This window comes from Oncorhynchus tshawytscha, linkage group LG01 (assembly GCF_018296145.1).
Source record: "Oncorhynchus tshawytscha isolate Ot180627B linkage group LG01, Otsh_v2.0, whole genome shotgun sequence".
Classification (NCBI taxonomy): domain Eukaryota; kingdom Metazoa; phylum Chordata; class Actinopteri; order Salmoniformes; family Salmonidae; genus Oncorhynchus; species Oncorhynchus tshawytscha.
The window spans coordinates 93,140,789-93,165,086 of record NC_056429.1 but is presented as its reverse complement, the minus strand read 5'-3'; the positions used below and the strand labels follow the sequence as shown (position 1 = coordinate 93,165,086).

General features: G+C 45.8%; 1 protein-coding gene across 4 annotated transcripts in view; it reads left to right on the top strand.

Moving 5' to 3' along the window:
• The window catches only part of LOC112260230 (F-box only protein 11-like), a 37,827-nt gene extending 16,291 nt beyond the window's left edge, over positions 1-21,536 (top strand). For 2 of the 4 annotated variants that reach the window (XM_042327410.1, XM_042327418.1), the window contains exons 4-21: positions 51-195; positions 5,166-5,295; positions 5,638-5,721; positions 6,344-6,476; positions 8,432-8,538; positions 9,094-9,205; positions 9,872-9,978; positions 10,073-10,210; positions 13,386-13,603; positions 13,793-13,973; positions 14,201-14,323; positions 14,671-14,756; positions 15,325-15,401; positions 15,662-15,916; positions 18,441-18,548; positions 18,717-18,825; positions 19,330-19,428; positions 19,727-21,536. In XM_042327410.1, the coding sequence (XP_042183344.1) occupies positions 51-195; positions 5,166-5,295; positions 5,638-5,721; positions 6,344-6,476; positions 8,432-8,538; positions 9,094-9,205; positions 9,872-9,978; positions 10,073-10,210; positions 13,386-13,603; positions 13,793-13,973; positions 14,201-14,323; positions 14,671-14,756; positions 15,325-15,401; positions 15,662-15,916; positions 18,441-18,548; positions 18,717-18,825; positions 19,330-19,428; positions 19,727-19,856 (2,342 nt within the window). In that variant the 3' untranslated portion in view covers positions 19,857-21,536. The remainder of the gene's footprint in view (positions 1-50; positions 196-5,165; positions 5,296-5,637; positions 5,722-6,343; positions 6,477-8,431; positions 8,539-9,093; positions 9,206-9,871; positions 9,979-10,072; positions 10,211-13,385; positions 13,604-13,792; positions 13,974-14,200; positions 14,324-14,670; positions 14,757-15,324; positions 15,402-15,661; positions 15,917-18,440; positions 18,549-18,716; positions 18,826-19,329; positions 19,429-19,726) is intronic. The other 2 variants (XR_006084153.1, XM_042327412.1) reach the window with 2 other exon arrangements.
• The last annotated feature ends 2,762 nt before the right edge of the window (positions 21,537-24,298 follow it).

The following is a 24,298-nucleotide window of genomic DNA, read 5'->3' as shown; positions in this document are numbered from 1 at the left end:
GAATACCTCCTCCAATAATAAAGTTTCCCTCTGGTTGTGTTCATCACTAGCAGCTCCCGCAGAGCACTACCTCCAGGAGAAGCTGCCAGACGAGGTGGTTCTGAAGATCTTCTCCTACCTGCTGGAGCAGGACCTGTGTCGCGCAGCATGTGTCTGCAAACGCTTCAGCGAACTGGCCAATGACCCCATCCTCTGGTGAGTGGCTGGTTGGCTGTCTGCTTGACTGGGTTGGTTGGCTGTCTGCTTGACTGGGTTGGTTGGCTGTCTGCTTTGACTGGGTTGGTTGGCTGTCTGCTTTGACTGGGTTGGTTGGCTGTCTGCTTTGACTGGGTTGGTTGGCTGTCTGCTTTGACTGGGTTGGTTGGCTGTCTGCTTTGACTGGGTTGGTTGGCTGTCTGCTTTGACTGGGTTGGTTGGCTGTCTGCTTTGACTGGGTTGGTTGGCTGTCTGCTTTGACTGGGTTGGTTGGCTGTCTGCTTTGACTGGGTTGGTTGGCTGTCTTCTTTGACTGGGTTGGTTGGCTGTCTGCTTTGACTGGGTTGGTTGGCTGTCTTCTTGACTGGGTTGGTTGGCTGTCTTTTGACTGGGTTGGTTGGCTGTCTTCTTGACTGGGTTGGTTGGCTGTCTTCTTGACTGGGTTGGTTGGCTGTCTTCTTGACTGGGTTGGTTGGCTGTCTTCTTGACTGGGTTGGTTGGCTGTCTTCTTGACTGGGTTGGTTGGCTGTCTTCTTGACTGGGTTGGTTGGCTGTCTGCTTTGACTGGGTTGGTTGGCTGTCTGCTTTGACTGGGTTGGTTGGCTGTCTGCTTTGACTGGGTTGGTTGGCTGTCTGCTTTGGCTGGTTGGTTGGCTGTCTGCTTGGCTGGTTGGTTGGCTGTCTGCTTTGTCTGGTTGGCTGTCTGCTTTGACTGGGTTGGTTGGCTGTCTGCTTTGGCTGGTTGTTGGTTGGCTGTCTTCTTGACTGGGTTGGTTGGCTGTCTTCTTGACTGGTTGGTTGGCTGTTTCTTGTCTGGTTGGTTGGCTGTCTGGCTGACTGGGTTGGTTGGCTGTCTGCTTGTCTGGCTGGGTTGGTTGGCTGTCTGCTGACTGCTGGTTGGTTGGCTGTCTGCTCGGCTGACTGGGTGTCTGCTTGGCTTGTTGGTTGGTTGGCTGGCTGTCTGTTTCTTGGCTGGTTGGTTGGTTGTCTGCTTGGCTGGCTGTCTGGTTGGTTGGCTGGCTGGTTGGTTGGCTGTCTGCTTGGCTGGTTGTCTGGTTGGCTGGCTCTCTGCTTGGATGGTTGCTTGGCTGGCTGTCTGGTTAGTTGGTTGCTTGTTAGTTGGTTGCTTGTCTGGTTAGTTGGTTGCTTGTCTGGCTGTCTGGTTAGTTGGTTGCTTGTCTGGTTAGTTGGTTGCTTGTCTGGCTGCTCGGCTGGTTGGTTGTCTGGCTGCTCGGCTGGTTGGTTGGCTGTCTGCTCGGCTGGTTGGTTGGCTGTCTGCTCGGCTGGTTGGTTGGTTGGCTGGCTCTACTTGGAAGGTTTCTTGGCTGGATCTCTGCTTGGTTGGCTGTCTAGTTGGTTGCTTAGCTGGTTGGTTGCTTGGCTGGCTGTCTAGTTGGTTGCTTGGCTGGATGGTTGGCTGTCTGCTCGGCTGGTTGGCTGGCTGTCTGCTCGGCTGGTTGATTGATTGGCTGTCTGCTCGATTGATTGATTGGCTGGCTGGTTGGCTGTCTGCTCAGCTGGTTGGTTGGCTGGTTGGTTAGCTGTCTGCTCGGTTGGTTGGCTGTCTGCTCGGCTGGTTGGTTGGCTGTCTTCGGCTGGTTGGTTGGCTGTCTGCTCGGCTGGTTGGTTGGTTGGCTGTCTGCTCGGCTGGTTGGTTGGTTGGCTGTCTGCTTGGCTGGTTGGTTGGTTGGCTGTCTGGTTGGCTGTCTCCTTGGTTGGTTGTCTGCTTGGCCGGTTGGCTGCTTGGCTGGCTCTACTTGGATGGTTGCTTGGCTGGCTCTCTGCTTGGTTGGTTGCATGGCTGGCTGTCTAGTTGGTTGCTTAGCTGGTTGGATGCTTGGCTGGCTGGATGCTTGGCTGGATGGTTGGCTGTCTGCTCGGCTGGCTGGCTGGCTGTCTGCTCGGCTGGCTGGTTGGCTGTCTGCTCGGCTGGCTGGTTGGCTGTCTGCTCGGCTGGTTGGTTGGCTGTCTGCTCGGCTGGTTGGTTGGCTGTCTGCTCGGCTGGTTGGTTGGCTGTCTGCTCGGCTGGTTGGTTGGCTGTCTGCTCGGCTGGTTGGTTGGCTGTCTGCTCGGCTGGTTGGTTGGCTGTCTGCTCGGCTGGTTGGCTGTCTGCTCGGCTGGTTGGTTGGCTGTCTGCTCGGCTGGTTGGTTGGCTGTCTGCTCGGCTGGTTGGTTGGCTGTCTGCTCGGCTGGTTGGTTGGCTGTCTGTCTGATTGGCTGGCTGGTTGACTGTCTGCTCGGCTGGTTGGTTGGCTGTCTGCTCGGCTGGTTGGTTGGCTGTCTGCTCGGCTGGTTGGTTGGCTGTCTGCTCGGCTGGTTGGTTGGCTGGCTGTTCGGTTGGTTGGTTGGCTGTCTGTTCGGTTGGTTGGTTGGCTGTCTGTTCGGTTGGTTGGTTGGTTGGCTGTCTGCTCGGTTGGTTGGTTGGCTGTCTGCTCGGTTGGTTGGTTGGCTGTCTGCTCGGTTGGTTGGTTGGCTGTCTGCTCGGTTGGTTGGTTGGCTGTCTGGTTGGTTGGCTGTCTGCTTGGTTGGCTGTCTGCTCGGTTGGTTGGCTGGCGGTCTGCTTGGTTGGCTGTTGGTTGGTTGGCTGTCTGCTCGGCTGGTTGGTTGGTTGGCTGTCTGCTCGGCTGGTTGGTTGGTTGGCTGTCTGCTCGGCTGGTTGGTTGGTTGGTTGGCTGTCTGCTCGGCTGGTTGGTTGGTTGGCTGTCTGCTCGGCTGGTTGGCTGTCTGTTCGGTTGGTTGGTTGGTTGGCTGTCTGCTCGGCTGGTTGGCTGTCTGTTCGGTTGGTTGGTTGGTTGGCTGTCTGTTCGGTTGGTTGGCTGTCTGTTCGGTTGGTTGGTTGGCTGTCTGCTCGGTTGGTTGGCTGTCTGTTCGGTTGGTTGGTTGGCTGTCTGCTCGGTTGGTTGGTTGGCTGTCTGCTCGGTTGGTTGTTGGCTGTCTGTTCGGTTGGTTGGTTGGCTGTCTGCTTGGTTGGTTGGTTGGCTGTCTGCTCTGGTTGGCTGTCTGCTGGTTGGCTGTCTGCTCGGTTGGTTGGCTGTCTGCTGGTTGGGCTGGTTGGTTGGCTGGCTGTCTGCTCGGCTGGTTGGTTGGTTGGCTGTCTGATTGGCTGGTTGGTTGGTTGGCTGTCTGCTTGGCTGGTTGGCTGTCTGCTTGGTTGGTTGGCTGTCTGCCCGGCTGGTTGGTTGTCTGTCTGGTCTGCTTGGTTGGCTGGTTGGTTGGTTGGCTGTCTGCTTTGGTTGGCTGGCTTGGTTGGTTGGCTGTCTGGTTGGCGGTTTGCTGTCCGGTTGGCTGGTTGATTGTTGGCTGTCTGCTTGTTTGGTTGGGTTGGCTGTCTGGTTGGCTGTCTGCTGGTTGGCTGTCTGCCCGGCTGGTTGGCTGTCTGCCTGTCTGGTTGGTTGTCTGTCTGCTTGGTTGGTTGGTTGGTTGGCTGTCTGCTCGGCTGGTTGGTTGGCTGTCTGTCTGGTTGGTTGTCTGCCCGGCTGGTTGGCTGTCTGCCCGGCTGGTTGGCTGTCTGCCCGGCTGGTCTTGGTTGGTTGGCTGTCTGCTCGGCTGGTTGGTTGGTTGGCTGTCTGCTTGGCTGGTTGGCTGTCTGCTTGGCCGGTTTGCTGTCTGGTCGGTTGGCTGGTTGATTGATTGGCTGTCTGCTTGTTTGGTTGGCCGGTTGGCTGTCTGGTTGGCTGTCTGCTCGGTTGGCTGTCTGCCCGGCTGGTTGGCTGTCTGCCTGTCTGGTTGGTTGGCTGGTTGGTTGGTTGGCTGTCTGCCCTTCTGGTTGGTTGTCTGTCTGTCTGGTTGGCTGGTTGGCTGGTTGGCTGTCTGCTCGGCTGGTTGGCTGTCTGCCTGTCTGGTTGGCTGTCTGCTTGGTTGGTTGGCTGTGGCTGTCCCGGCTGGTTGGCTGTCTGTCTGGTTGGCTGTCTGCTTGGCTGGTTGGTTGTCTGCTTGGCTGGCTGGCCTTTTGCCCGGCTGGTTGGCTGTCTGCCCCTGGCTTGCCTTTTGCCCGGCTGGCTGTCTGACTGGCTGGCCATTTGGTTGTTTGGCTGGCTGGCCTTTTGGTTGGTTGACTGGCTGGCTGTCTGCTTGGCTGGCTGTCTGGCTGGCTGGTTGGTTGGTTGACCGTCTGGCTGGCTGGTTGGTTGGTTGACCAGCAATGCTGGCTGGCTGAACCCTTGGCTGGCTGTCTGGCTGGCTGGTTGGTTGGTTGGCTGGCTGGCTGGTTGGTTGGTTGACCAGCAATGCTAGTTGCACTGGCACGACTGGCTAGTTGGCTGGCTGCTTGGCTAGTTGGCTGGCTACTTGGCTAGTTGGCTGGCTGCTTGGTTAGTTGGCTGGCTGCTTGGCTAGTTGGCTGGCTGCTTGGCTAGTTGGCTGGCTGCTTGGCTAGTTGGCTGGCTGCTTGGCTAGTTGGCTGGCTGCTTGGCTAGTTGGCTGGCTGCTTGGCTAGTTGGCTGGCTGGCAGGATAGTTGGCTGGCTGGCAGGCTGGTTGGCAGGCTGGTTGGCAGGCTAGTTAGCTAGCCGGCTGGATAGTTAGCTAGCTGGCTGGCTGGCCGGCCTTTTGGTTGGTTGGTTGGTTGGCTGGCTGGCTGGCCGGCCTCTTGGTTGGACTGTTGGCTGTTTGCTTGGTTGGTTGGTTGGTTGGCAGGCTATTCCGAGAGTACCCATAGGTGCAAAGCTAGGTTGAGGATAAAAGGTTAAGAGGAGGATTCTAAAGTCCCGTAATGCTTTAAATAAATTCGGAAGAATTGTAAACAATGGGACCCGCAATGCTAGTTAGCACTGAACACACGACTCTGTTTATTTTCAAAAGTTTCCGCATGGAATTGTTCGGTTGTCCTAATTTGGGCATCTTCAACCAAATGTAATGGATCCAATCTAGAACACACACTGTCTTTCCCCTCCTGCGCCCCCCAGTGTGTTATCGCTTGAAGTTCCCTGTCTTATGGTGTCCTGTCTGGCTGTGCCTTGCTTTGCTTCACAGGAAGAGGCTGTACATGGAGGTGTTTGAGTACACGCGTCCCATGATGCATCCTGAGGCGGGGAAATTCTTCCAGATTAACCCAGACGAGTACGAGCAGCCCAACCCATGGAAGGAGAGCTTTCAGCAGCTGGTAGGACAACGACCCCATGACCTCTTTTCCCACACTGCCCTTACTGTTACTCACTCACTTCTGACCTATGGAAATCCTCACTGTCACTCAACCATATAGATACTCCTACTGCTGCTAAAACAGTCAACAGCTTGTACAGACATATGAATGCAAGAACACTGTGGAGTCCCAGTTAGTCAGTTAGTCTATTTTTTTATTTATTTTATTATTTAACCTTTATTTAACTTGGCAAGTGTAGTGACATAACTTGATTGCTGTGATTCTAGAAGCAATCCCACCATTAGTATTACTGTGCTATAATAATGGCCAGATTCATTGATGTTTTTTTGTTTTTGTTTGCAGTATAAAGGAGCACATGTGAAGCCAGGCTTCGCAGAACACTTCTACAGTAATCCTGCCAGATACAAAGGAAGAGAGAACATGCTTGTAAGTGTGTTTTTTTGAGAGTTTAAGGGCCAGTTTCCTTGACACCGATTTAAGCCTAGTCCTGGACTAAAATGTACACTGAATGAAGAATCTCCATTGCCTAAGCTTTAAAGTAATGGGAGTGCTTGTTGAGAGGACGACTGGATACTATTCTGAACTCTTTGTATGGTGAGCTTTCTGGCAACCAGAGCTGCTGAGGCGTCACCCAAGTGGTGATACACAGAGTGAAGGAGGAGAAGTCCAGTGGCTATAAGTCAGGTTGGTTCCCAGACTAACCCTCTAAAAGATCAGCAGCAGACTCCATCACCATCCTCTGACCAGCATTCTCCACTCAAGACATTAACTGACCCTCTCCATCTTCAGAAGATGCATCTTTCAAAGACCTGGCCTCTACTGGTTGACCTGTCATGATATATTGCTTGTTTGTTTTTTGCTCTTGAAGCACTTCGAGATTCTATGAAAAGCGCTATAGAAATGTAATTTATTATTTGTATTGATATAGGCCTAACTTTTTAGTTCAGGACTATGCTTTTTAATCTGTGGGTTGTTATTGGGTGATTGGTCATCATGAGTTCACTGTGACTTCGCTGTAACATACTTCTCTATGGTGCCTCTTCCTCAGTACTATGACACCATCGAGGATGCCCTGGGAGGTGTTCAGGAGGCCCACTTTGACGGCCTCATATTCGTACACTCTGGGGTCTACACTGATGAGTGGATTTACATCGAATCGCCCATCACAATGATAGGAGCTGGTACGTATTAATTCTGTTCATTGTTTTCTGTACCGTACACCGTCTGTTCCCCGTCTATCTACTACAGGTCGACCGATTATGATTACTGGAAGACCCCCAAAAAAAGCCGATACCCGATTAATCGGCTGATTTCTTTTCTTTTTTTTAAATGTTTTTTTATAAATTCTTTTTTTTTTTAAATGTTTTAAGTTGCATTTTTTATTTATTTGTAATAATGACAATTACAACAATACTGTATGAACACTTATTTTAACTTAATATAACACATCAATAAAATCTATTTAGCCTCAAATAATGAAACATGTTCAATTTGGTTTAAATAATGCAAAAACAATGTTGGAGAAGAAAGTAAAAGTGCAATATGTGCCATGTAAAAAAGCTAACGTTTCAGTTCCTTGCTCAGAACATGAGAGCATATGAAAGCTGGTGGTTCCTTTTAACATGAGTCGTCAATATTCCCAGGTAAGAAGTTTTAGGTTTTAGTTATTATAGGAATTATAGGACTATTTCTCTCTACCATTTGTATTTCATATACCTTTGACTATTGGATGTTCTTATAGGCACTTTAGTATTGCCAGTGTAACAGTATAGCTTCCGTCCCTCTCCTCGCCCCTACCTGGGCTCGAACCAGGAACACATCGACAACAGCCACCCTCGAGCAGCGTTACCCATCGCTCCACAAAAGCCGCGGATTTTGGGGAACAACTACTTCGAGGTCTCCGAGCGAGTGACGTCATCGATTTGAAACGCTATTAGCGCGCACCCCGCTAACTTGCTAGCCATTTCACATCGGTTACACCAGCCTAATCTCGGGAGTTGATAAGCTTGAAGTCATAAACAGCTCAATGCTTGAAGCACAGCGAAGAGCTGCTGACAAACTCACGAAAGTGCTGTTTGAATGAATGCGTACGAGCCTGCTGCTGCCTACCACCGCTCAGACTGCTCTATCAAATATCAAATCATAGACTTAATTATAACATAATAACACACAGAAATACGAGCCTTGGGTCATTAAGGACATTACATCAAAGTTGGATCAGCCTGTAGTGTGGTTTTCTACTTTAATTTTGAGTGTGACTCCAAATCCAGACCTCCATGGGTTGATACATTTGATTTCCATTGCTAACTTTTGTGTGATTTTGTTGTCAGCACATTCAACTATGTAAAGAAAAAAGTATTTAATAAGAGTATTTCATTCATTCAGATCTAGGATGTGTTATTGTAGTGTTCCCTTTATTTTTTTGAGCAGTGTATAATTTCGATAACAAAACTTTTATTTTTTCAGTGAAATACGGAACCGTTCTGTATTTTATCTGACGGGTGGCATCCCTAAGTCTACATATTGCTGTTCCATTGTACAATCTTCAATGTTATGTCATAATTTTATGTACAATTCTGGCAAATTAATTTCGGTCTTTTTGTTAGGAATAAATGGTCTTCACACAGTTCGCAACAAGCCAGGCAGCCCAAACTGCTGCATATACCCTGACTCTGTTACACAGAACGCAAGAGAAGTGACACAGTTTCCCTAGTTAAAAGAAATTAATGTTAGCAGGCAATATTAACTACATATGTAGGTTAAAAAATATATACTTGCGTATTGATTTTAAAGAAAGGCATTGATGTTTATGGTTAGGTACATTTGTGCAACGACAGTGCTTTTTTCGCGAATGCGCTTGTTAAATCATCACACGTTTGGCGAAGTAGGCTGTGATTCGATGACTGAATTGCCTAGTTAAATAAAGGTGTGTAAAAAAATATATATATATTTTTTAAATGTCCAAAAATACCGATTTGTTATGAAAACTTGAAATCGGCCATTCCGATTCATCGGTCGACCTCTACTATCTACCCACTTGCAACATGGTTCATTGACTATCTTTGCTGGACACTTGTAGCCCAGTGTTGTATTTTGCCCTGCCCTTTTAAACCCCGATGCTGTGTTTTTTCAACAGCATCGGGTAAAGTAGCAGACAAAGTGATCATTGAGAACACTAGAGACTCAACATTTGTCTTCATGGAGGGCTCAGAGGATGCATACGTTGGCTACATGACCATCAAGGTGAGGTCTTATCCATGACTTACATAATATGGGCCTAGCTGACTGTTGGTGTATGCCTGGACTCAACAGTGGTCCAAATCATATTGACTCTGTATAGTGGTCCTCATCATGTTGTCATATTCACCCTGTACAGTGGTCCTCAACATATTGTCATATTGGCTCTGTACTGTGGTCTCCATGGTATTGTCATATTGGCTCTGTACGGTGGTCTTCATCATGTCATATTCACTCTGTACAGTGGTCCTCATGTTGTCATATTGACTCTGTATAGTGGGCCTCATCGTCATATTGACTCTGTACAGTGGGCCTCATCGTCATATTGACTCTGTACAGTGGGCCTCATCGTCATATTGACTCTGTACAGTGGGCCTCATCGTCATATTGACTCTGTACAGTGGGCCTCATCGTCATATTGACTCTGTACAGTGGTCCTCATCATAGGAAGGGAACTGTTGACATGATATCAGTTGTGGATGTTAGTCATATGTTATGAATGACTCCTATCTTAGTCCTATATAATAAACTAACTCCCTTATGTTTGTCTGCCTCTCTTAGTTTAATCCTGATGATAAGTCTGCCCAGCACCACAATGCCCACCACTGTCTGGAGATTACAGTCAACTGCAGTCCCATCATTGACCACTGTATCATACGCAGCACTTGCACAGGTACCTTACAACACAATGTCTCCATCTCTCCACAGACCTACCGGCCTTTCACTAAGCATAGTTTTAGCATCTCAGACCTACCGGCATTTCACTAAGCATAGCTTTAGCATCTCAGACCTACCGGCATTTCACTAAGCATAGCTTTAGCATCTCAGACCTACCTGCCTTTCACTAAGCATAGTTTTAGCATCTCAGACCTACCGGCCTTTCACTAAGCACAGTTTTAGCATCTCAGCCCTACCGGCCTTTCACTAAGCATAGTTTTAGCATCTCAGCCCTACTGGCCTTTCACTAAGCATAGTTTTAGCATCTCAGACCTACCTGCCTTTCACTAAGCATAGTTTTAGCATCTCAGCCCTACCGGCCTTTCACTAAGCATAGTTTTAGCATCTCAGCCCTACTGGCCTTTCACTAAGCATAGTTTTAGCATCTCAGACCTACCTGCCTTTCACTAAGCATAGTTTTAGCATCTCAGACCTACCAAGTGCAATCTAATTTTCATGACACCTAAATGTATTATAATGATCATAGCTCATAGGGCAATATTTTGACAGTGTCTTCCACACATGGAATTGAGACAGTGGGTGGGTATCTGTCTGAGAAGTGTAGTGGATACACCGGGCTCTACCATGCTCACCTGGCTGGCTCTACACCTGTTGGTTTCAGTGGGCTCAGCGGTCTGTGTGAGCGGCCAGGGCGCTTGTCCCACCATCAAACACTGCAACATCAGCGACTGTGAGAACGTGGGGCTTTACATCACTGACCATGCACAGGTAGGTAACACACACCACTTTTCCATATGGCACTTGATTACTCAAATCATCCCATTTCCAAGACTGTGCTGTGAAACTCATTCTTCGTTCCCAGGGAATCTACGAGGACAATGAGATCTCCAACAACGCTCTGGCAGGGATCTGGGTGAAAAACCATGGCAACCCTATCATCAGACGGAACCACATCCACCACGGCAGAGACGTGGGCGTCTTCACCTTCGACCACGGCATGGTGAGATGACACTATTGTTCTGGTCTGGCTACCACTGAGATGATGCTCCATTAGGGTTGCAAAGGGTTGGGAATTTGGGGAATTTTGCTTATAGCAGTGAACCTTTTTTTGTGGGATACACAAGGTAATTCTGGGTCTTGTGGCATATTTTGGTTAAACTATCCCCAATTCAATTAAATTGTAACCCTCTGCATGCACAGTGCATTCTTCCATCACATGTACAGCTGATTCTCAAGATCTTGCACACTAATGAGATGCTATTGAGCCTACACTACTACACTGAGCCAAGGACTACATGCTTTCTTGTAAGTTTTGATTACACTACTGGGTGGGGTGAATATATTTTATGACCTACATTATTTTTTTTGTTAATTTGCAAATAGTAGCCTACAGAAAAGTGTGTTTTTAAATAATTTCTAACTTGTTACCAGTTTCTGCTAGTTAGTTTTTGCTACCATGTGGGTTTTAGCTTGCTTGAGCCTGCTAACTGAGGTGTGTTAATTCACCTGTTTCCATACATGTTTAATTTTAAAATATTTGTCTTACAAAGGAGTTGGTTAACCTAACTGCTTAACTATTTATCTGTACATGGAATTTTATTTTTTATATATATTTTTTAACTATTGTTTCTGATCTTTACAGGAAAATGCCACGGGCACTATCTGATGTGTGGAGACATTTCACTGCAGCTAATGTAGAAGGAAAAGCTGTGTACATTTGCAAATGCTGTGCCAAATCATATGTGAAGAATGCAACAAAGATGCGGAATCATCTGGTCAAGTGCATAAAGTTCCCTCAGCGCTCAGGTATTTTCACTGGTGACAGACAATGCTGCAAACATGAAGTCTGCTTGGTCTAAAGTGGAGGATTCCTACCCTCACATCACACCCATTGGCTGTGCTGCTCATGCATTGAATCTGTTCCTCAAGGACACCATGGCACTGAAAACAATGGATACACTCTACAAGAGAGCCAAGGAAATGGTTAGGTATGTGAAGGGTCATCAAGTTACAGCAGCAATCTACCTCACCAAGCAAAGTGAGAAGAATAAGAGCACCACATTGAAGCTGCCCAGAAACACCCGTTGGGGTGGTGTTGTCATCATCATCATCGATGCCATCCATGTCTCCTGGATGGCATCGAGTCTCTCCAAGAAATGGCCATATCACAGTCTGCCGATATGGACAGCCCCACCAAGAGGATCCTCCTGGATGATGTATTCTGGAAGAGATTAAGCAGCCTGAAACCTATAGCAGTAACCATTGCACGGATTGAGGGAGACAATGCCATCCTGTCTGATGTTCAGACTCTGCTTGCAGATGTAAGAGAAGAAATCTGTACTGCCCTGCACACTTTACTGTTGCTCCAAGCAGAGGAAACTGCAGTTCTGAAATACATCAAAAAGTGTGAAGACTTCTGCCTGAAGCCCATACACACCGCAGCGTACATGTTGGACCCCAAGTATGCTGGCAAGAGCATCCTGTCTGGTGCGGAGATCAGCAAGGCCTATGGTGTCATCACTACTGTGTCTTGCCACCTTGGCCTGGATGAGGGCAAGGTTCTTGGCAGTCAGGTGAAGTACACTTCCATGTAAGGGCTTTGTGATGGAGATGCAATATGGCAGTTGTGCCAACATATCTCATCAGCCACCTGGTGGAAGGGACTTTTTTCCCCTGTTGCCTCCATCCTCCAAATCCCACCAACAACAGCCGCTTCAGAGCGCAACTGGTCCTTGTTTGGGAACACACACCAAAGCACGCAACATGCTGACCAATACAAGGGTTGAAAAATTGGTGGACATCCGGGCATATTTTAGGCTTTTTGAGCCTGACAACGAAACACCCCCACCAAGCTTGTAAAGTTAGTGAAGATGAGGCCTCAGTCTGATGTTCAAGAAGTGGACATTGAGGAAGTCCAGAGAGAAGACATGGATGCCTGAGAGGAAGACAACCAAAGCTTTCTAGACTATCATTTTACAGATGTATGTTGAAAATGTCTTTGGGAGATGCGATGGATCATTGGAGATTGTTCAGTGAAATCATCCCATGTGAAGAGCCAACTCATTTAATTAAAGTTCAATTTGTAACTAAATTGTTTTTTTTTATTTCTATTGGAAGGATTTAGTCATTTGCAATTATGTCTACTTATGATAAGATAAAAAGGTTCATGTTTCTGTTTCCATATATGGTAAATATATCCAATGCAAAAAACATTTAAATGGTATTAATATTAATTTGCAAATATTTCCATTCATTTCCATATATTCCCTTCAATTCCCACGGAAGGTTTCCACCACTGAATATTCCCCAAAATGTGCTACTCTATGCTCAATATTGGTCTGGCTACCCCTGAGAGATGATGCTCCATATTGGTCTGGTCTGGCTACCCCTGAGAGATGACGCTCAATATTGGTCTGGTCTGGCTACCCCTGAGAGATGACACTCAATATTGGTCTGGTCTGGCTACCCCTGAGAGGTGACGCTCCATATTGGTCTGGTCTGGCTGCCCCTGAGAGATGACGCTCCATATTGGTCTGGTCTGGCTACCCCTGAGAGATGATGCTCCATTTTGATCTGGACTACAGTTGTGACTAGAGGCTCTTTCTCATTCTTCCTCCATCCCTTGCATCCTCTCGCTTCCTTCTCTATCGTATTGTAGGAGAATGTCTAAGGTCCCTCTCATCTGACATTCTTCAATGTGTTTTGAGGAACGTATGCAAGGTAATGAGGAAAGAATTGAGGAAGAACCTTGGTTTCTACCGTAGCTGGCGAAAAAAGTGTATTTCTGCTGTAAATACTCAGTCTGTAGCCGTTCTTGTTCTTAAAGAAAAGTGTTGCCTCCCGGTTTCATCCGACTGTAGGTTTTGAAGACCCACCACTGGTTTTAGTTACATAAACCTTAATCCACAGCTTCTAAAAACATGGAAATCTATTCCTAATTTTGGTTACACAAGACATCGGATTGAGGTCATTTTCTAAATAGGAAATGAAAGGTTTTTTTAACACCTTGCTCTTCTCAGCTGTATTTTGGAGAAAGTCTAAGGTTTCTTTCCTGTGAAGTTCTTATCCAATGCTTCTGAAAAGGAGGAGTGATGATTGATGAATCGAGAAAAGATGAATTGAGAAATAGCCATGGTATTCTGATTTATTACTGACGCGACGGTCTCCTCCTGCAGGGCTACTTTGAGAGCTGCAACATCCACAGGAACCGCATAGCTGGCTTTGAGGTGAAGGCGTACGCCAACCCCACGGTGGTGCGCTGTGAGATCCACCACGGACAGACGGGAGGGATCTACGTGCACGAGAAGGGCCGAGGACAGTTCATCGAGAACAAGATCTATGCAAACAACTTTGCTGGAGTGTGGGTCACCTCCAATAGCGATCCTACAATAAGGTCAGTGGGGTTTCGGGTCAAATACATTCTCTCACTTTTCAAAAAAAAAAATCCTCTTTCGTGCTCGCTCTCTCTTTCGCTGTCTCGTCTCTCCCTTTGTCCATTATGCAATCTATATTACATTGTATTGATGCTGATGTGTAAATGGATAGTCAATGGTGCCATTTTTCCACGGTGTGTCAATCACAGGGGCAATGCCATCTTCAACGGTAACCAGGGTGGCGTTTACATATTCGGTGACGGCCGAGGCCTCATTGAGGGGAATGATATCTACGGTAACGCCTTGGCAGGGATCCAGATCAGGACGAACAGCTGCCCAATCGTACGACACAACAAGATCCACGACGGACAGCATGGGGGCATCTATGTGGTAAGTAGAGCTTTCTAGAACCTTTTTAAATGTGTATTTAAAGAAAGCACATAATCACATGTTTAGTACTTATGAAGCTCATAGCTGTGGTTTATCTGCAACCCTTTAGCATATTTAACCACTATTAGCCTGCCATATTAGTGTTAAATAAACCTTCATACAGTAGGCAGCAGACTGACAGAGGATAAGGATGTTAGTAATGTAATTAATGTGTGTCTCCCCTGTAGCATGAAAAGGGACAGGGGGTGATTGAGGAGAATGAGGTCTACAGCAACACGCTGGCAGGAGTCTGGGTGACCACAGGAAGCACACCTGTCCTCAGGAGGAACAGGATACACAGTGGGAAACAGGTATGGACATAGAGGGAGAGTTGCATTTATTAGGGATCCCTCTTCCTGGGGCCCAAACACACCAAAGCATCCACATTACATATAAAACAGTGAACTATGTTTGTACTGAATGAGCTAAAGATAACAGTACATCATATAACATCCCTACACCACCACATATCCACAACATGTTCAATACCACCATACAACAATATCACAATGTGTGTGTATGCATTCACCTTTGTGTGTCTGGAGGGGGGTTGAACTGTCAGTTCAGTTGGCTCCATGGTTCACTCATCTCCCACAGATGGATGCTTGAATGCAAACTAAACACTCCCACCTCCCCTCTTGTCTTGTGGGTCATACAGGTTGGTGTCTACTTCTACGACAACGGCCATGGAGTGTTGGAGGACAATGATATCTACAACCACATGTACTCTGGAGTTCAAATCAGGTCAGTGAAAGGGCTGGAACTCAAAATTAATAGACAACCACGCGGTGGGACCCACTGACAACCACGCGGTGGGACCCACTGACAACCACGCGGTGGGACCCACTGACAACCACACGGTGGGACCCACTGACAACCACGCGGTGGGACCCACTGACAACCACGCGGTGGGACCCACTGACAACCACGCGGTGGGACCCACTGACAACCACGCGGTGGGACCCACTGACAACCACGCGGTGGGACCCACTGACAACCACGCGGTGGGACCCACTGACAACCACACGGTGGGACCCACTGACAACCTCACGGTGGGACCCACTGACAACCACGCGGTGGGACCCACTGACAACCACGCGGTGGGACCCACTGACAACCACACGGTGGGACCCACTGACAACCACACGGTGGGACCCACTGACAACCTGTGTAAATAATGTAGTGCATGTTGCTGTTTTAATAAAGGCATTTAACAGATGATTTATCACATTGCTATGCACTTTTTGTCATACTATTGATTTTAATTATATGCATTGATTGATTTGTTGGTTAATGTTTCCCACTGTAACAGAACTGGAAGCAATCCCAAAATCAGACGGAACAAGATCTGGGGAGGTCAAAATGGAGGCATTCTGGTTTACAACTCAGGTGAGAAACCACCTGAGTCTATCCATCCTCTCAGTCTCCTCTCAGCTTGATTTTGTTGGCAGAGGGGTGAAGCAAGCACATATTTTCTTCAGAAAGTGTACCTTTTCCACATGAAATTCATGATGCAGAACAGCTAAGACACCCTGGATTCACAGGTTCTGAGTGGAGTGGCTCCATCACATTCCTGTGTCACTCAGATGCTCTCTCATGAACTCTATAACCATGATACATGAAAGGGGGACCTCTTGACTCTGTTTCAGGTTTGGGCTTCATCGAGGACAATGAGATCTTTGACAACGCCATGGCGGGGGTGTGGATAAAGACGGACAGCAACCCCACCCTCCGGAGGAATAAGATCCACGACGGGCGAGATGGAGGGATCTGTATATTCAACGGAGGACGGGGTTTACTGGAGGAGAACGATATCTTCAGGAACGCCCAGGCAGGGGTCCTCATCAGCACCAACAGCCACCCCATCCTGAGGAAGAACAGGATATTTGACGGCTTCGCTGCAGGTGGGTGACGCTATGCTAGAAAGCAGAGTTCAGTCCAGAGTTGTGTTCATTAGGAACCATATGAAGGAAAGCAGACTGACAGGGGCAGGGACTACCTGGATTGGTCCAATAACAAATGCTGCAAAAAATGTATTTGACTGTGTGCGTATTAAGCATGACCAGGCAGTATTTAGCTTTGACTCCATGTGATTTAATAGGTAGACGTTAACCCTATCAGTCCCGAGACTCCAGCTAAAATCGGCTTTTTGTTTATCTGACTTAAATTTTTCTGCATGTCCAGCCCTTATATTTAGCCATTTTTTTTAACCATTTTATTTTCAGGACGGGGCTGAACCCAAAACAATTTCACATTAAAAAAAAACAATTTCACATAAACAGTTGCATTCATGAGTTTAATAGACTGAGAAAATAAATGTCCTCAAGTAAAATCCTGATCAAAATGAATTCGTATGAATTCTGTAAGTACAGAAATTGTTTCCTCCCTGGGAAATGAATATCCAACTAGTCAGTAACAACTGTGTGGAGTTTGTGACAGCAACTATGTGAGCGTATCACAGTATTATAGACACTATATAGAAGAAACTCTTACCGTTTAACGGTTCTTGAGTAGCTTGTTAGCGACAGAGTAAAACATGTCACGTGCGTTTTCGTGAGAGTCCCAGCTTTTCATAGATAACTTGTAGCTCAAACCATCAACTCTACAGACGTTTTTGTAAAAAGACCCAGGATCCACTCTTGAGTCACAAAACAGCTCAAACACAATGTTTAAATGGGGTTAGAATTCCAAATTGCGCCAGCGTTGCAGTGGGTGGGACTCATTGGGTTAATTGAAGAGGTGGGATCCAATCCCAAATGGACACGTATATGGACATCTGCTCGTCGAACATCTCAGTCCAAAATCATAGGCATTAATATCGAGTTGCTCCCCCCCTTTGCTGCAATAACAGCTTCCACTCTTCTGGGAAGGCTTTCCACTAGATGGTGGAACATTGCTGCTGGGACTTGCTTCCATATTAGTGAGGTCGGGCACTGATGATTAGGCCTGGCTCAGTCGGCGTTCAAATTCATCCCAAAGGGGGTTGAAGTTCAGACTCTGTGCAGACTAGTCAAGTTCTACCACACCGATCTCGACAATCCATTTCTCTATGAACCTCGCTTTGTGCACGGGTGCATTGTCATGCAGGAAAGGGCCTTCCCCAAACTGTTACCACAAAGTTGCAAGCGGAATCGTCTAGAATGTAATTTGTATGTAGAATGTATGTTGTAGCATTAAGATTTTCTTTCACTGGAACTACATTTATTTTATTATTTGACCTTTATTTAAGTCAGTTAAGAACAAATTCTTATTTACAATGACAACCCACTGTTCCCCTGTAGGCCAACTGCCTTGTTCAGGGACAGAAAGAGAGACACCTGTCTATATAAGGTGCTTGTCAAAACCAAGCCATGAGGTCGAAGGAATTGTCTGTAGGTACCAAAAAAATTAACTGTCCCCAAGAACACAGTGGCCTCCATTCTTAAATGGAAGAAGTTTGAAACCACCAAGACTCTTTATAGAGCTGGATGCCCGGCCAAACTGAGCAATCGGGGGAGAAGGGCCTTGGTCAGGGAGGTGACCAAGAACCCCATGGTCACTCTGACAGAGCTCCAGAGTTCCTCTGTGGAGATGGGAGAGTTTGCCAGAAGGCACCTTCAGAAACACGATTAGCTGTTCTGATGAAACCAAGATTGAAATCTTTGGCCTGAATGCCAAGCCTTACATCTGGAAGAAACATGGCACCATCCCTATGGTGAAGCATGGTAGTCGCAGCATCATGCTGTGGGGGTGTTTCTCAGCTGCAGGGTCTAGTCAGGATCGAGGCATTTACAGAGAGGTCCTTGATGAAAACCTGCTCCAGAGTGCTCAGGACCTCATACTGGGGTGAAGGTTCACCTTCCAACAGGACCACAACCCCAAGCACACAACCAAGACAACGCAGGAGTGGCTTCGGGTCAAGTCTCTGAATGTCCTGGAGTGGCCCGGACTTGAACCCGATCGAACATCTCCGGGGAGACCTGAAAATAACTGTGCAGCAACACTTCCCATCCAACCTGACAGAGCTTGAGAGGATCTTCAGAGAATGGGAGAAACTTCCCAGATACAGGTGTGCCAAGCTTGTAGCATCATACCCAAGAAGACTCGAGGCTGTATTTGCTGCCAAAGGTGCTTCAACAAAGTAAAGGGTCTTTCTAGAAACCTGTTTTTGCTTTGTCATTATGGTGTATTGTGCATAGATTTTGTTTTTTTACATATACTTTTTTTGTAAAAGTCTTTAACCTAACGTGGAAAAGGTCAAGGGGTCTGAATACTTTCTGAAAACACTATAGTGTGTCTCCACCTTGTCGTCTGATATTTTGTTTAGGTGGAAGTTTAACTATATTATACTAATGAAATTCTCTCAGATCTCCACAGGTGCTTAGGGGGTCCTGAATCTCTACTTCCCCCATGCTGATCCTGACCTGTCTCTGTTTCTATGTCTACCAGGTATTGAGATCACCAATCATGCCACGGCAACTCTGGAGGGCAATCAGATCTTCAACAACCGCTTTGGAGGGTTGTTTCTCGCATCGGGTGTCAACGTTACAATGAAAGGTAAAAGAGAACGTATTGTTACTAGAATCTAACATTATAGGAACTACTTATGGTCAGTCTCTTTGGCAAAATGGTGGTTTCGAATTCTCTGAAATTGCCTCTAAATTACTTTTTCTTATCTGTACCTGGTCTGATCCAACCCCCCCCGTTCTCCTGTATTCCCCCCAGATAACAAAATAATGAACAATCAAGATGCCATTGAAAAAGCTGTGAGCAGAGGTCAGTGCCTGTACAAGATTTCCAGTTACACCAGCTATCCAATGCACGATTTTTACAGGTAATAATTTCTTACCCTGTGTGTATAGATATCTCTACACATATCTGGATATATAGAGAGAGAGAGCGTTAGAGATATCTTTACACATCTGGATATATATATATATAGAACGAGAGAGATCTCTACACATCTGGATATATAGATGGAGAGATCTCCACACATATCTGGATATATAGATGGAGAGATCTCCACACACATCTGGATATATAGATGGAGAGATCTCCACACACATCTGGATATATAGATAGAGCGCGTCATCCAGTGGGGTATTCCAGAAAGCAGGATTATGAAGTTAGTCTGCAAACTTTGATAAACGGCCACATAAAACTCTTGATTTTCCGATTTATTGAGAATGCTACTTTTGTAAATGTTAAGTCTGTATTTCTCAAAAAGATGAAGTTATTTTAACCAATGTTGGATTCATTGATCCATCTGTCCACTTTAATGGATGAAACTCATTTGGCTCGTCACCTGTTTCTTTGTTCTGTCCCTCCGTGTGGTCAGGTGTCACACCTGTAACACAACAGACCGCAACGCCATCTGTGTGAACTGCATCAAGAAGTGCCACCAGGGGCACGACGTTGAGTTCATTAGGCATGATAGGTACGTTACTGTTCTGTTTAATGCCTTTTTAATGACAGTGATATTTCACTCTAAGTTACTTTTAATTATATCTGGTTTTATATTGCACAATCGTGTGCAGAACCTCTCCCTCTTGTGCCAAATGATAGCTCACATTCAAATCTGTTTGTGTACAGTAATTGACTTTAAGAAATGTGAGAAATCTGAAGAGCTGACTGGAGATGTGCTAGCATTTCAGTGGCTACTTGATCAGTTGATATTTCCTCCCGGTCTTCCACTTCAGTCATTTTCAATATTATAATCCGTACCTTCTCTGTAGATTCTTCTGTGACTGTGGAGCCGGAACCTTGTCAAACCCCTGCACGCTAGCCGGAGAGCCTACGCATGACACGGACACACTGTACGACTCCGCCCCTCCTATAGAGTCCAATACGCTGCAACACAACTGAGCTGGACCTCCCACCTCCGGACCTATTCCCTATATAGTGCACTACTTTTGACTAGGACCCTATGCTGGCCAGGTCAAAAGTGGTCCACCATGTGGGGAATAGGGTGCCATTTTGGACCGACACAGAAACTCCTCTTTGTTCAGCTAACTAGTCCACTAATGCATGGGAAGGAGGAAAAATACAATACAAACTGTTATAAATATTTCAATTGTTTCACACATGAAAATATGTAAAAATGGATGTTGTGGTGGATAAAGACAAGCTGAAAGGAGACGTACATTTATATACTGAAAAATGTTCTGCTGTGGATGCACCACTCCCCCCTTGTTTTCCTTCCCAGCAATGTATTGGCGGAGAGGAGAGGACCTGGTCGAATGTAGTGCCCTATGAATGGAATAGGATGCCATTTCGGACTCAGAGATATTGACTCAGGTTGAAGGAGAATTAATGGGAAGCATTGCAGTTTTATAACGGAGCTGGGGAGAGGTGGATGGGCGCTAGCCATCTTCATGCCCCCCGCCGCCTTTGCGAAGTGGTCAAGTCAGACTGCAGTTATTGTACAGAGCCATGAATGATGGCAGGACGGCACAGCAACGCTCAGAGCCATAAAAGGAACCAGTTCCTTGCCACACACTGCCTATGTCTCCGGGCAGCAAACCCCTGTGGCGTTGGTATGGATACAACAAATGAAATATTAATGACCTAGCACTTCCGCTTTTAATTTTTTGGGTGAAAACAAAGTTTTTGATTTTAAATGTTTTTTTCCCCTGTAGCTTTGTATTTTCATGCAAAAATGTTACTGTACTTGAATGTCTTATTTTATTAAATATAATAGTTTTTTTTGGTTATTCAACCATAGACTTGCTGTAAGTGTACTCATGTCGCAGTATCTACGTTCTTTCTGTGAAAGAGAACAAACAAACAAAAAATATTTTCCCCAGCAATGTTGACTTTCAAATGTGAGGCTTTTAGAATTGATCTTGGCTGTTTCGAGTCTGAACACCTTTTCTTTTTGTCTGCAATATGGAGTTCAAGGAGCCATGAATGCTTCTCTACATATTTCCTATTTGGACCATACTGCAGGTAACCTCAGTATAATTGTCAAAGTATAAGCACTGGATTCAATTCGTATTGTGGGAAATCTGACCTAAATTTAGGGTCATTTCGATTGAGCCGACACATGCAACTTTCACTGTGAATGCAGTCTCCGAAAGCAGGAACATTGATTTAAAGGCATTTTATAACGCAGATCTTTTGTAATATGGATTGAATCCAGCCCTCAGTCTTGTGAAATCACAGCTGTCTTCATTTAGGCTCCAAGGTCCAGGGTGTACTGTAGTGCTTTCCTAGTCTGGTCCCAGATCTGTTTGTGCCGTTCCCCATAATGACCACAGGAGTTGTCAATGCCACACGAACAGATCTTGGACTGACTGAGAGATTAAAACATTGCTGGAGCTTTTTTTTTGTAACACTAGAGCTCTACTGAATGAGACTAAGTATCCACACAGCGGTAAATGGTTTATTACGTTCCCCTCCACCCCATCTATGTGTATAGGTGACTGTGGGCTCTCAAACAGCTTGAATTGTATGCATGTACCATAACACCCAGACTTAATATATTGTGGAGTATTCAATAACCATTATGTAGATGCTAGTGAATTAAAAGGGTTTACTTTCCTAGATAGAGAAAACTGGTCATTTTTTTAAATGAACTTTATTAGATGATAATACATTAGTGACTTGTGGAAAAGAGCAGGGAAGGGGTGTATTCAGGGATGGGAAAGGTTTAATGTTGCAGATAGAATGAATACTTTGACAAATGTATAGTGTAGAACACAGTATCTGAACGTTTTGTAAAGTTGTGTCCTAAACAGGCCCCAACAACAAAACGGTGCATTTTCACAGGTTGTTGATCATCTGGAGAGCAAGGCAAACTGTATGCCAGCTGCTTTGGGGTCTTCAGCATACAAACACAGCTTCCCGTGGAACAAAAAAAATGTAGAAAAATGCATTTACTCCGCAATCAGATAGGTGTGGGGGACTACCTTAATATTTGCTCATGGGTAGAACAGCTCTTCAAGTGTACAAAACATTAAGGACAGACTGACCTGGTGAATCCAGATTAAAGCTATGTTAACTTATTGATGTCACCTGTTAAATCCACTTCAATAAGTGTAGATGATGTGGAGGAGACAGGTTAAAGGATTTTTAATCGCGTAACTCAATATTAGGAATGTGTTCTTAATGTTCGGTTTACTCTGTACGTTGGTTACATCAACTATGGAGTTTAGCTGAGCAGCCGTCACTACGGCTGGTGTGTGCTTCCAAAAAAAGGTCTAAGTAGAAATTTACAAGCAACTGAAAAAATTCATTTTTGGCACCTCGGATGTATTGTGCAGTCGTAGAATTGACCTGTGGCACTGATTTACATTGGGAGGTGCCGAATAGGCATGTTTTCGGTTGCTTGTACATTTCTAGTTGGACTTTTTTTTAAGCATATTACCCGCCGTAACGGGAGTAAAAGAGAGCTCTGCAAGCATTATGTTGAACAACTAACGCAGACCTGCTAAACGTGAATAATTTGAGTACCACTTCAGCGTGACGGCGCTGCGATCGCCACACTGCTCAAACCATTGGCTAAACATGTTGCATTTGCCTAACGTTGGCAGAAGACTGCCTCTGCAGGAATGCATTTATGGATACTTAGTAATAATTGGCTGCTCTTCAGTAGCTAACTAGAAAAAAGTTTAAATGAACAACCAGGGCTCTCCCTTGTATTTTCTGACAAGGTGGTGCTGATGTAGTCAACTTCCCCCTCCAGGAAGTTGGAGCATTTTTGAAAAACGTGACTCATTTCCAGAAATGATATCAAACAATGTAGCCAACACAGCATTCTGGTGTTGGATCCTAAATTAAATTGAGTTGCTTCTAGGTTAAATTAAGGAGTAATGATTATTCGGTGTCTTTATTTGGATAGTCTAGTGAAAATATAAACTGGCTTCATTTTGATTGGGGAGAAAATTCAGAATAATTCAATTACTGGATGCAATGTAGTAGTCATTTTTTTATTTAACTAGGAAAGTCAGTTAAGAACAAATTCTTATTTACAATGACAGCCTACCGGGGAACAGTGGGTTAACTGCTTTTTTTCAGGAGCAGAACAGATTATTACCTTGTTAGCTCCGGGATTCGATCCAGCAACCTTTAGGTTACTAGCCCAACGCTCTAATCACTAGGCTACCTGCAGCCCTGCATACAGTAGGCTATGGAATATGAAACAAGTAAATTAGGCCTATGACCTCATCCATTCAACATGCCTTGTCATTGGTGAACTGACTTATCATTAGCAGCCTACTGTAGACATACAGCTAACAGTGCCTTCAAAGTATTCATACCCCTTGGATTTCATTGTTGCAAAGTGGGATTCAAATTGATTGAAGAAAAAACTATCTACACAACATTGCAGAGGGGACTTGCTTCCATTCAGCCACGAGCATTAATGATTTTGGACAATTAGACCTGGCTTGCAGTCGGTGTTGAAATTCATCCCAAGGGTGTTTGATGGGGTTGAGGTCAGGGCTCTGTGCAGGCCAGTCAAATTCTTCCACACCAATCTCAACAAACCATTTCTGTATGGACCTCATTTTGTGTATGCAAGCATTGTCCTGCTGAAACAGGAAAGGGCCTTCCCCAAAAACTGTTACTGCAAAGTTGGAAGCACAGATTTGTCTAGAATATAATTATTCAGACCCTTTGCTATGAGACTCAAAATTGAGCTCAGGCACATCCTGTTTCCATTAATCATCCTTGATGTTTCTACAACTTGGGAATCCATCTGTGGTAAATTCAATTAATTGGACATCATTTGGAAAGGCACACACACCTATCTATATAAGGTCCCACAGTTGACAGTGCATGTCGTGGTAAAAACCAAACCATGAGGTCAAAGGAATCATCCGTAGAGTTCCGAGACAGGATTGTGTCGAGGCAGCATTGAAGGCCTCCATCATTCTTAAATGGAAGAAGTTTGGAACTACCAAGACTCTTCCAAGTGCTGGCCACTCAGCCAAACTGAGCAAATTGGGGGAGAAGGGCCTTGGTCAGGGAGGTGACCATGAACCCGATTGTCACTGACAGAGCTCCAGAGTTCCTCTGCGGAGATGGGAGAACCTTCCAGAAGGACAACCATCTCTGCAGCACTCCACCAATCAGGCCTTTATGGTAGAGTGGCATGACGGAAGCCACTCCCCAGTAAAACGGTACATGACAGCCCCTTAGGAGTTTGCCAAAAGGCACCTAAAGACTCTGACCATGAGAAACAAGATTCTCTGGTCTGATGAAATCAAGAATCAACTCTTTGGCCTGATTGCAAAGCGTAACATCTGGAGGAAACCTGGAACCATCCCAATGGTAAAGCATGATGGTTGCAGCATCATGCTGTG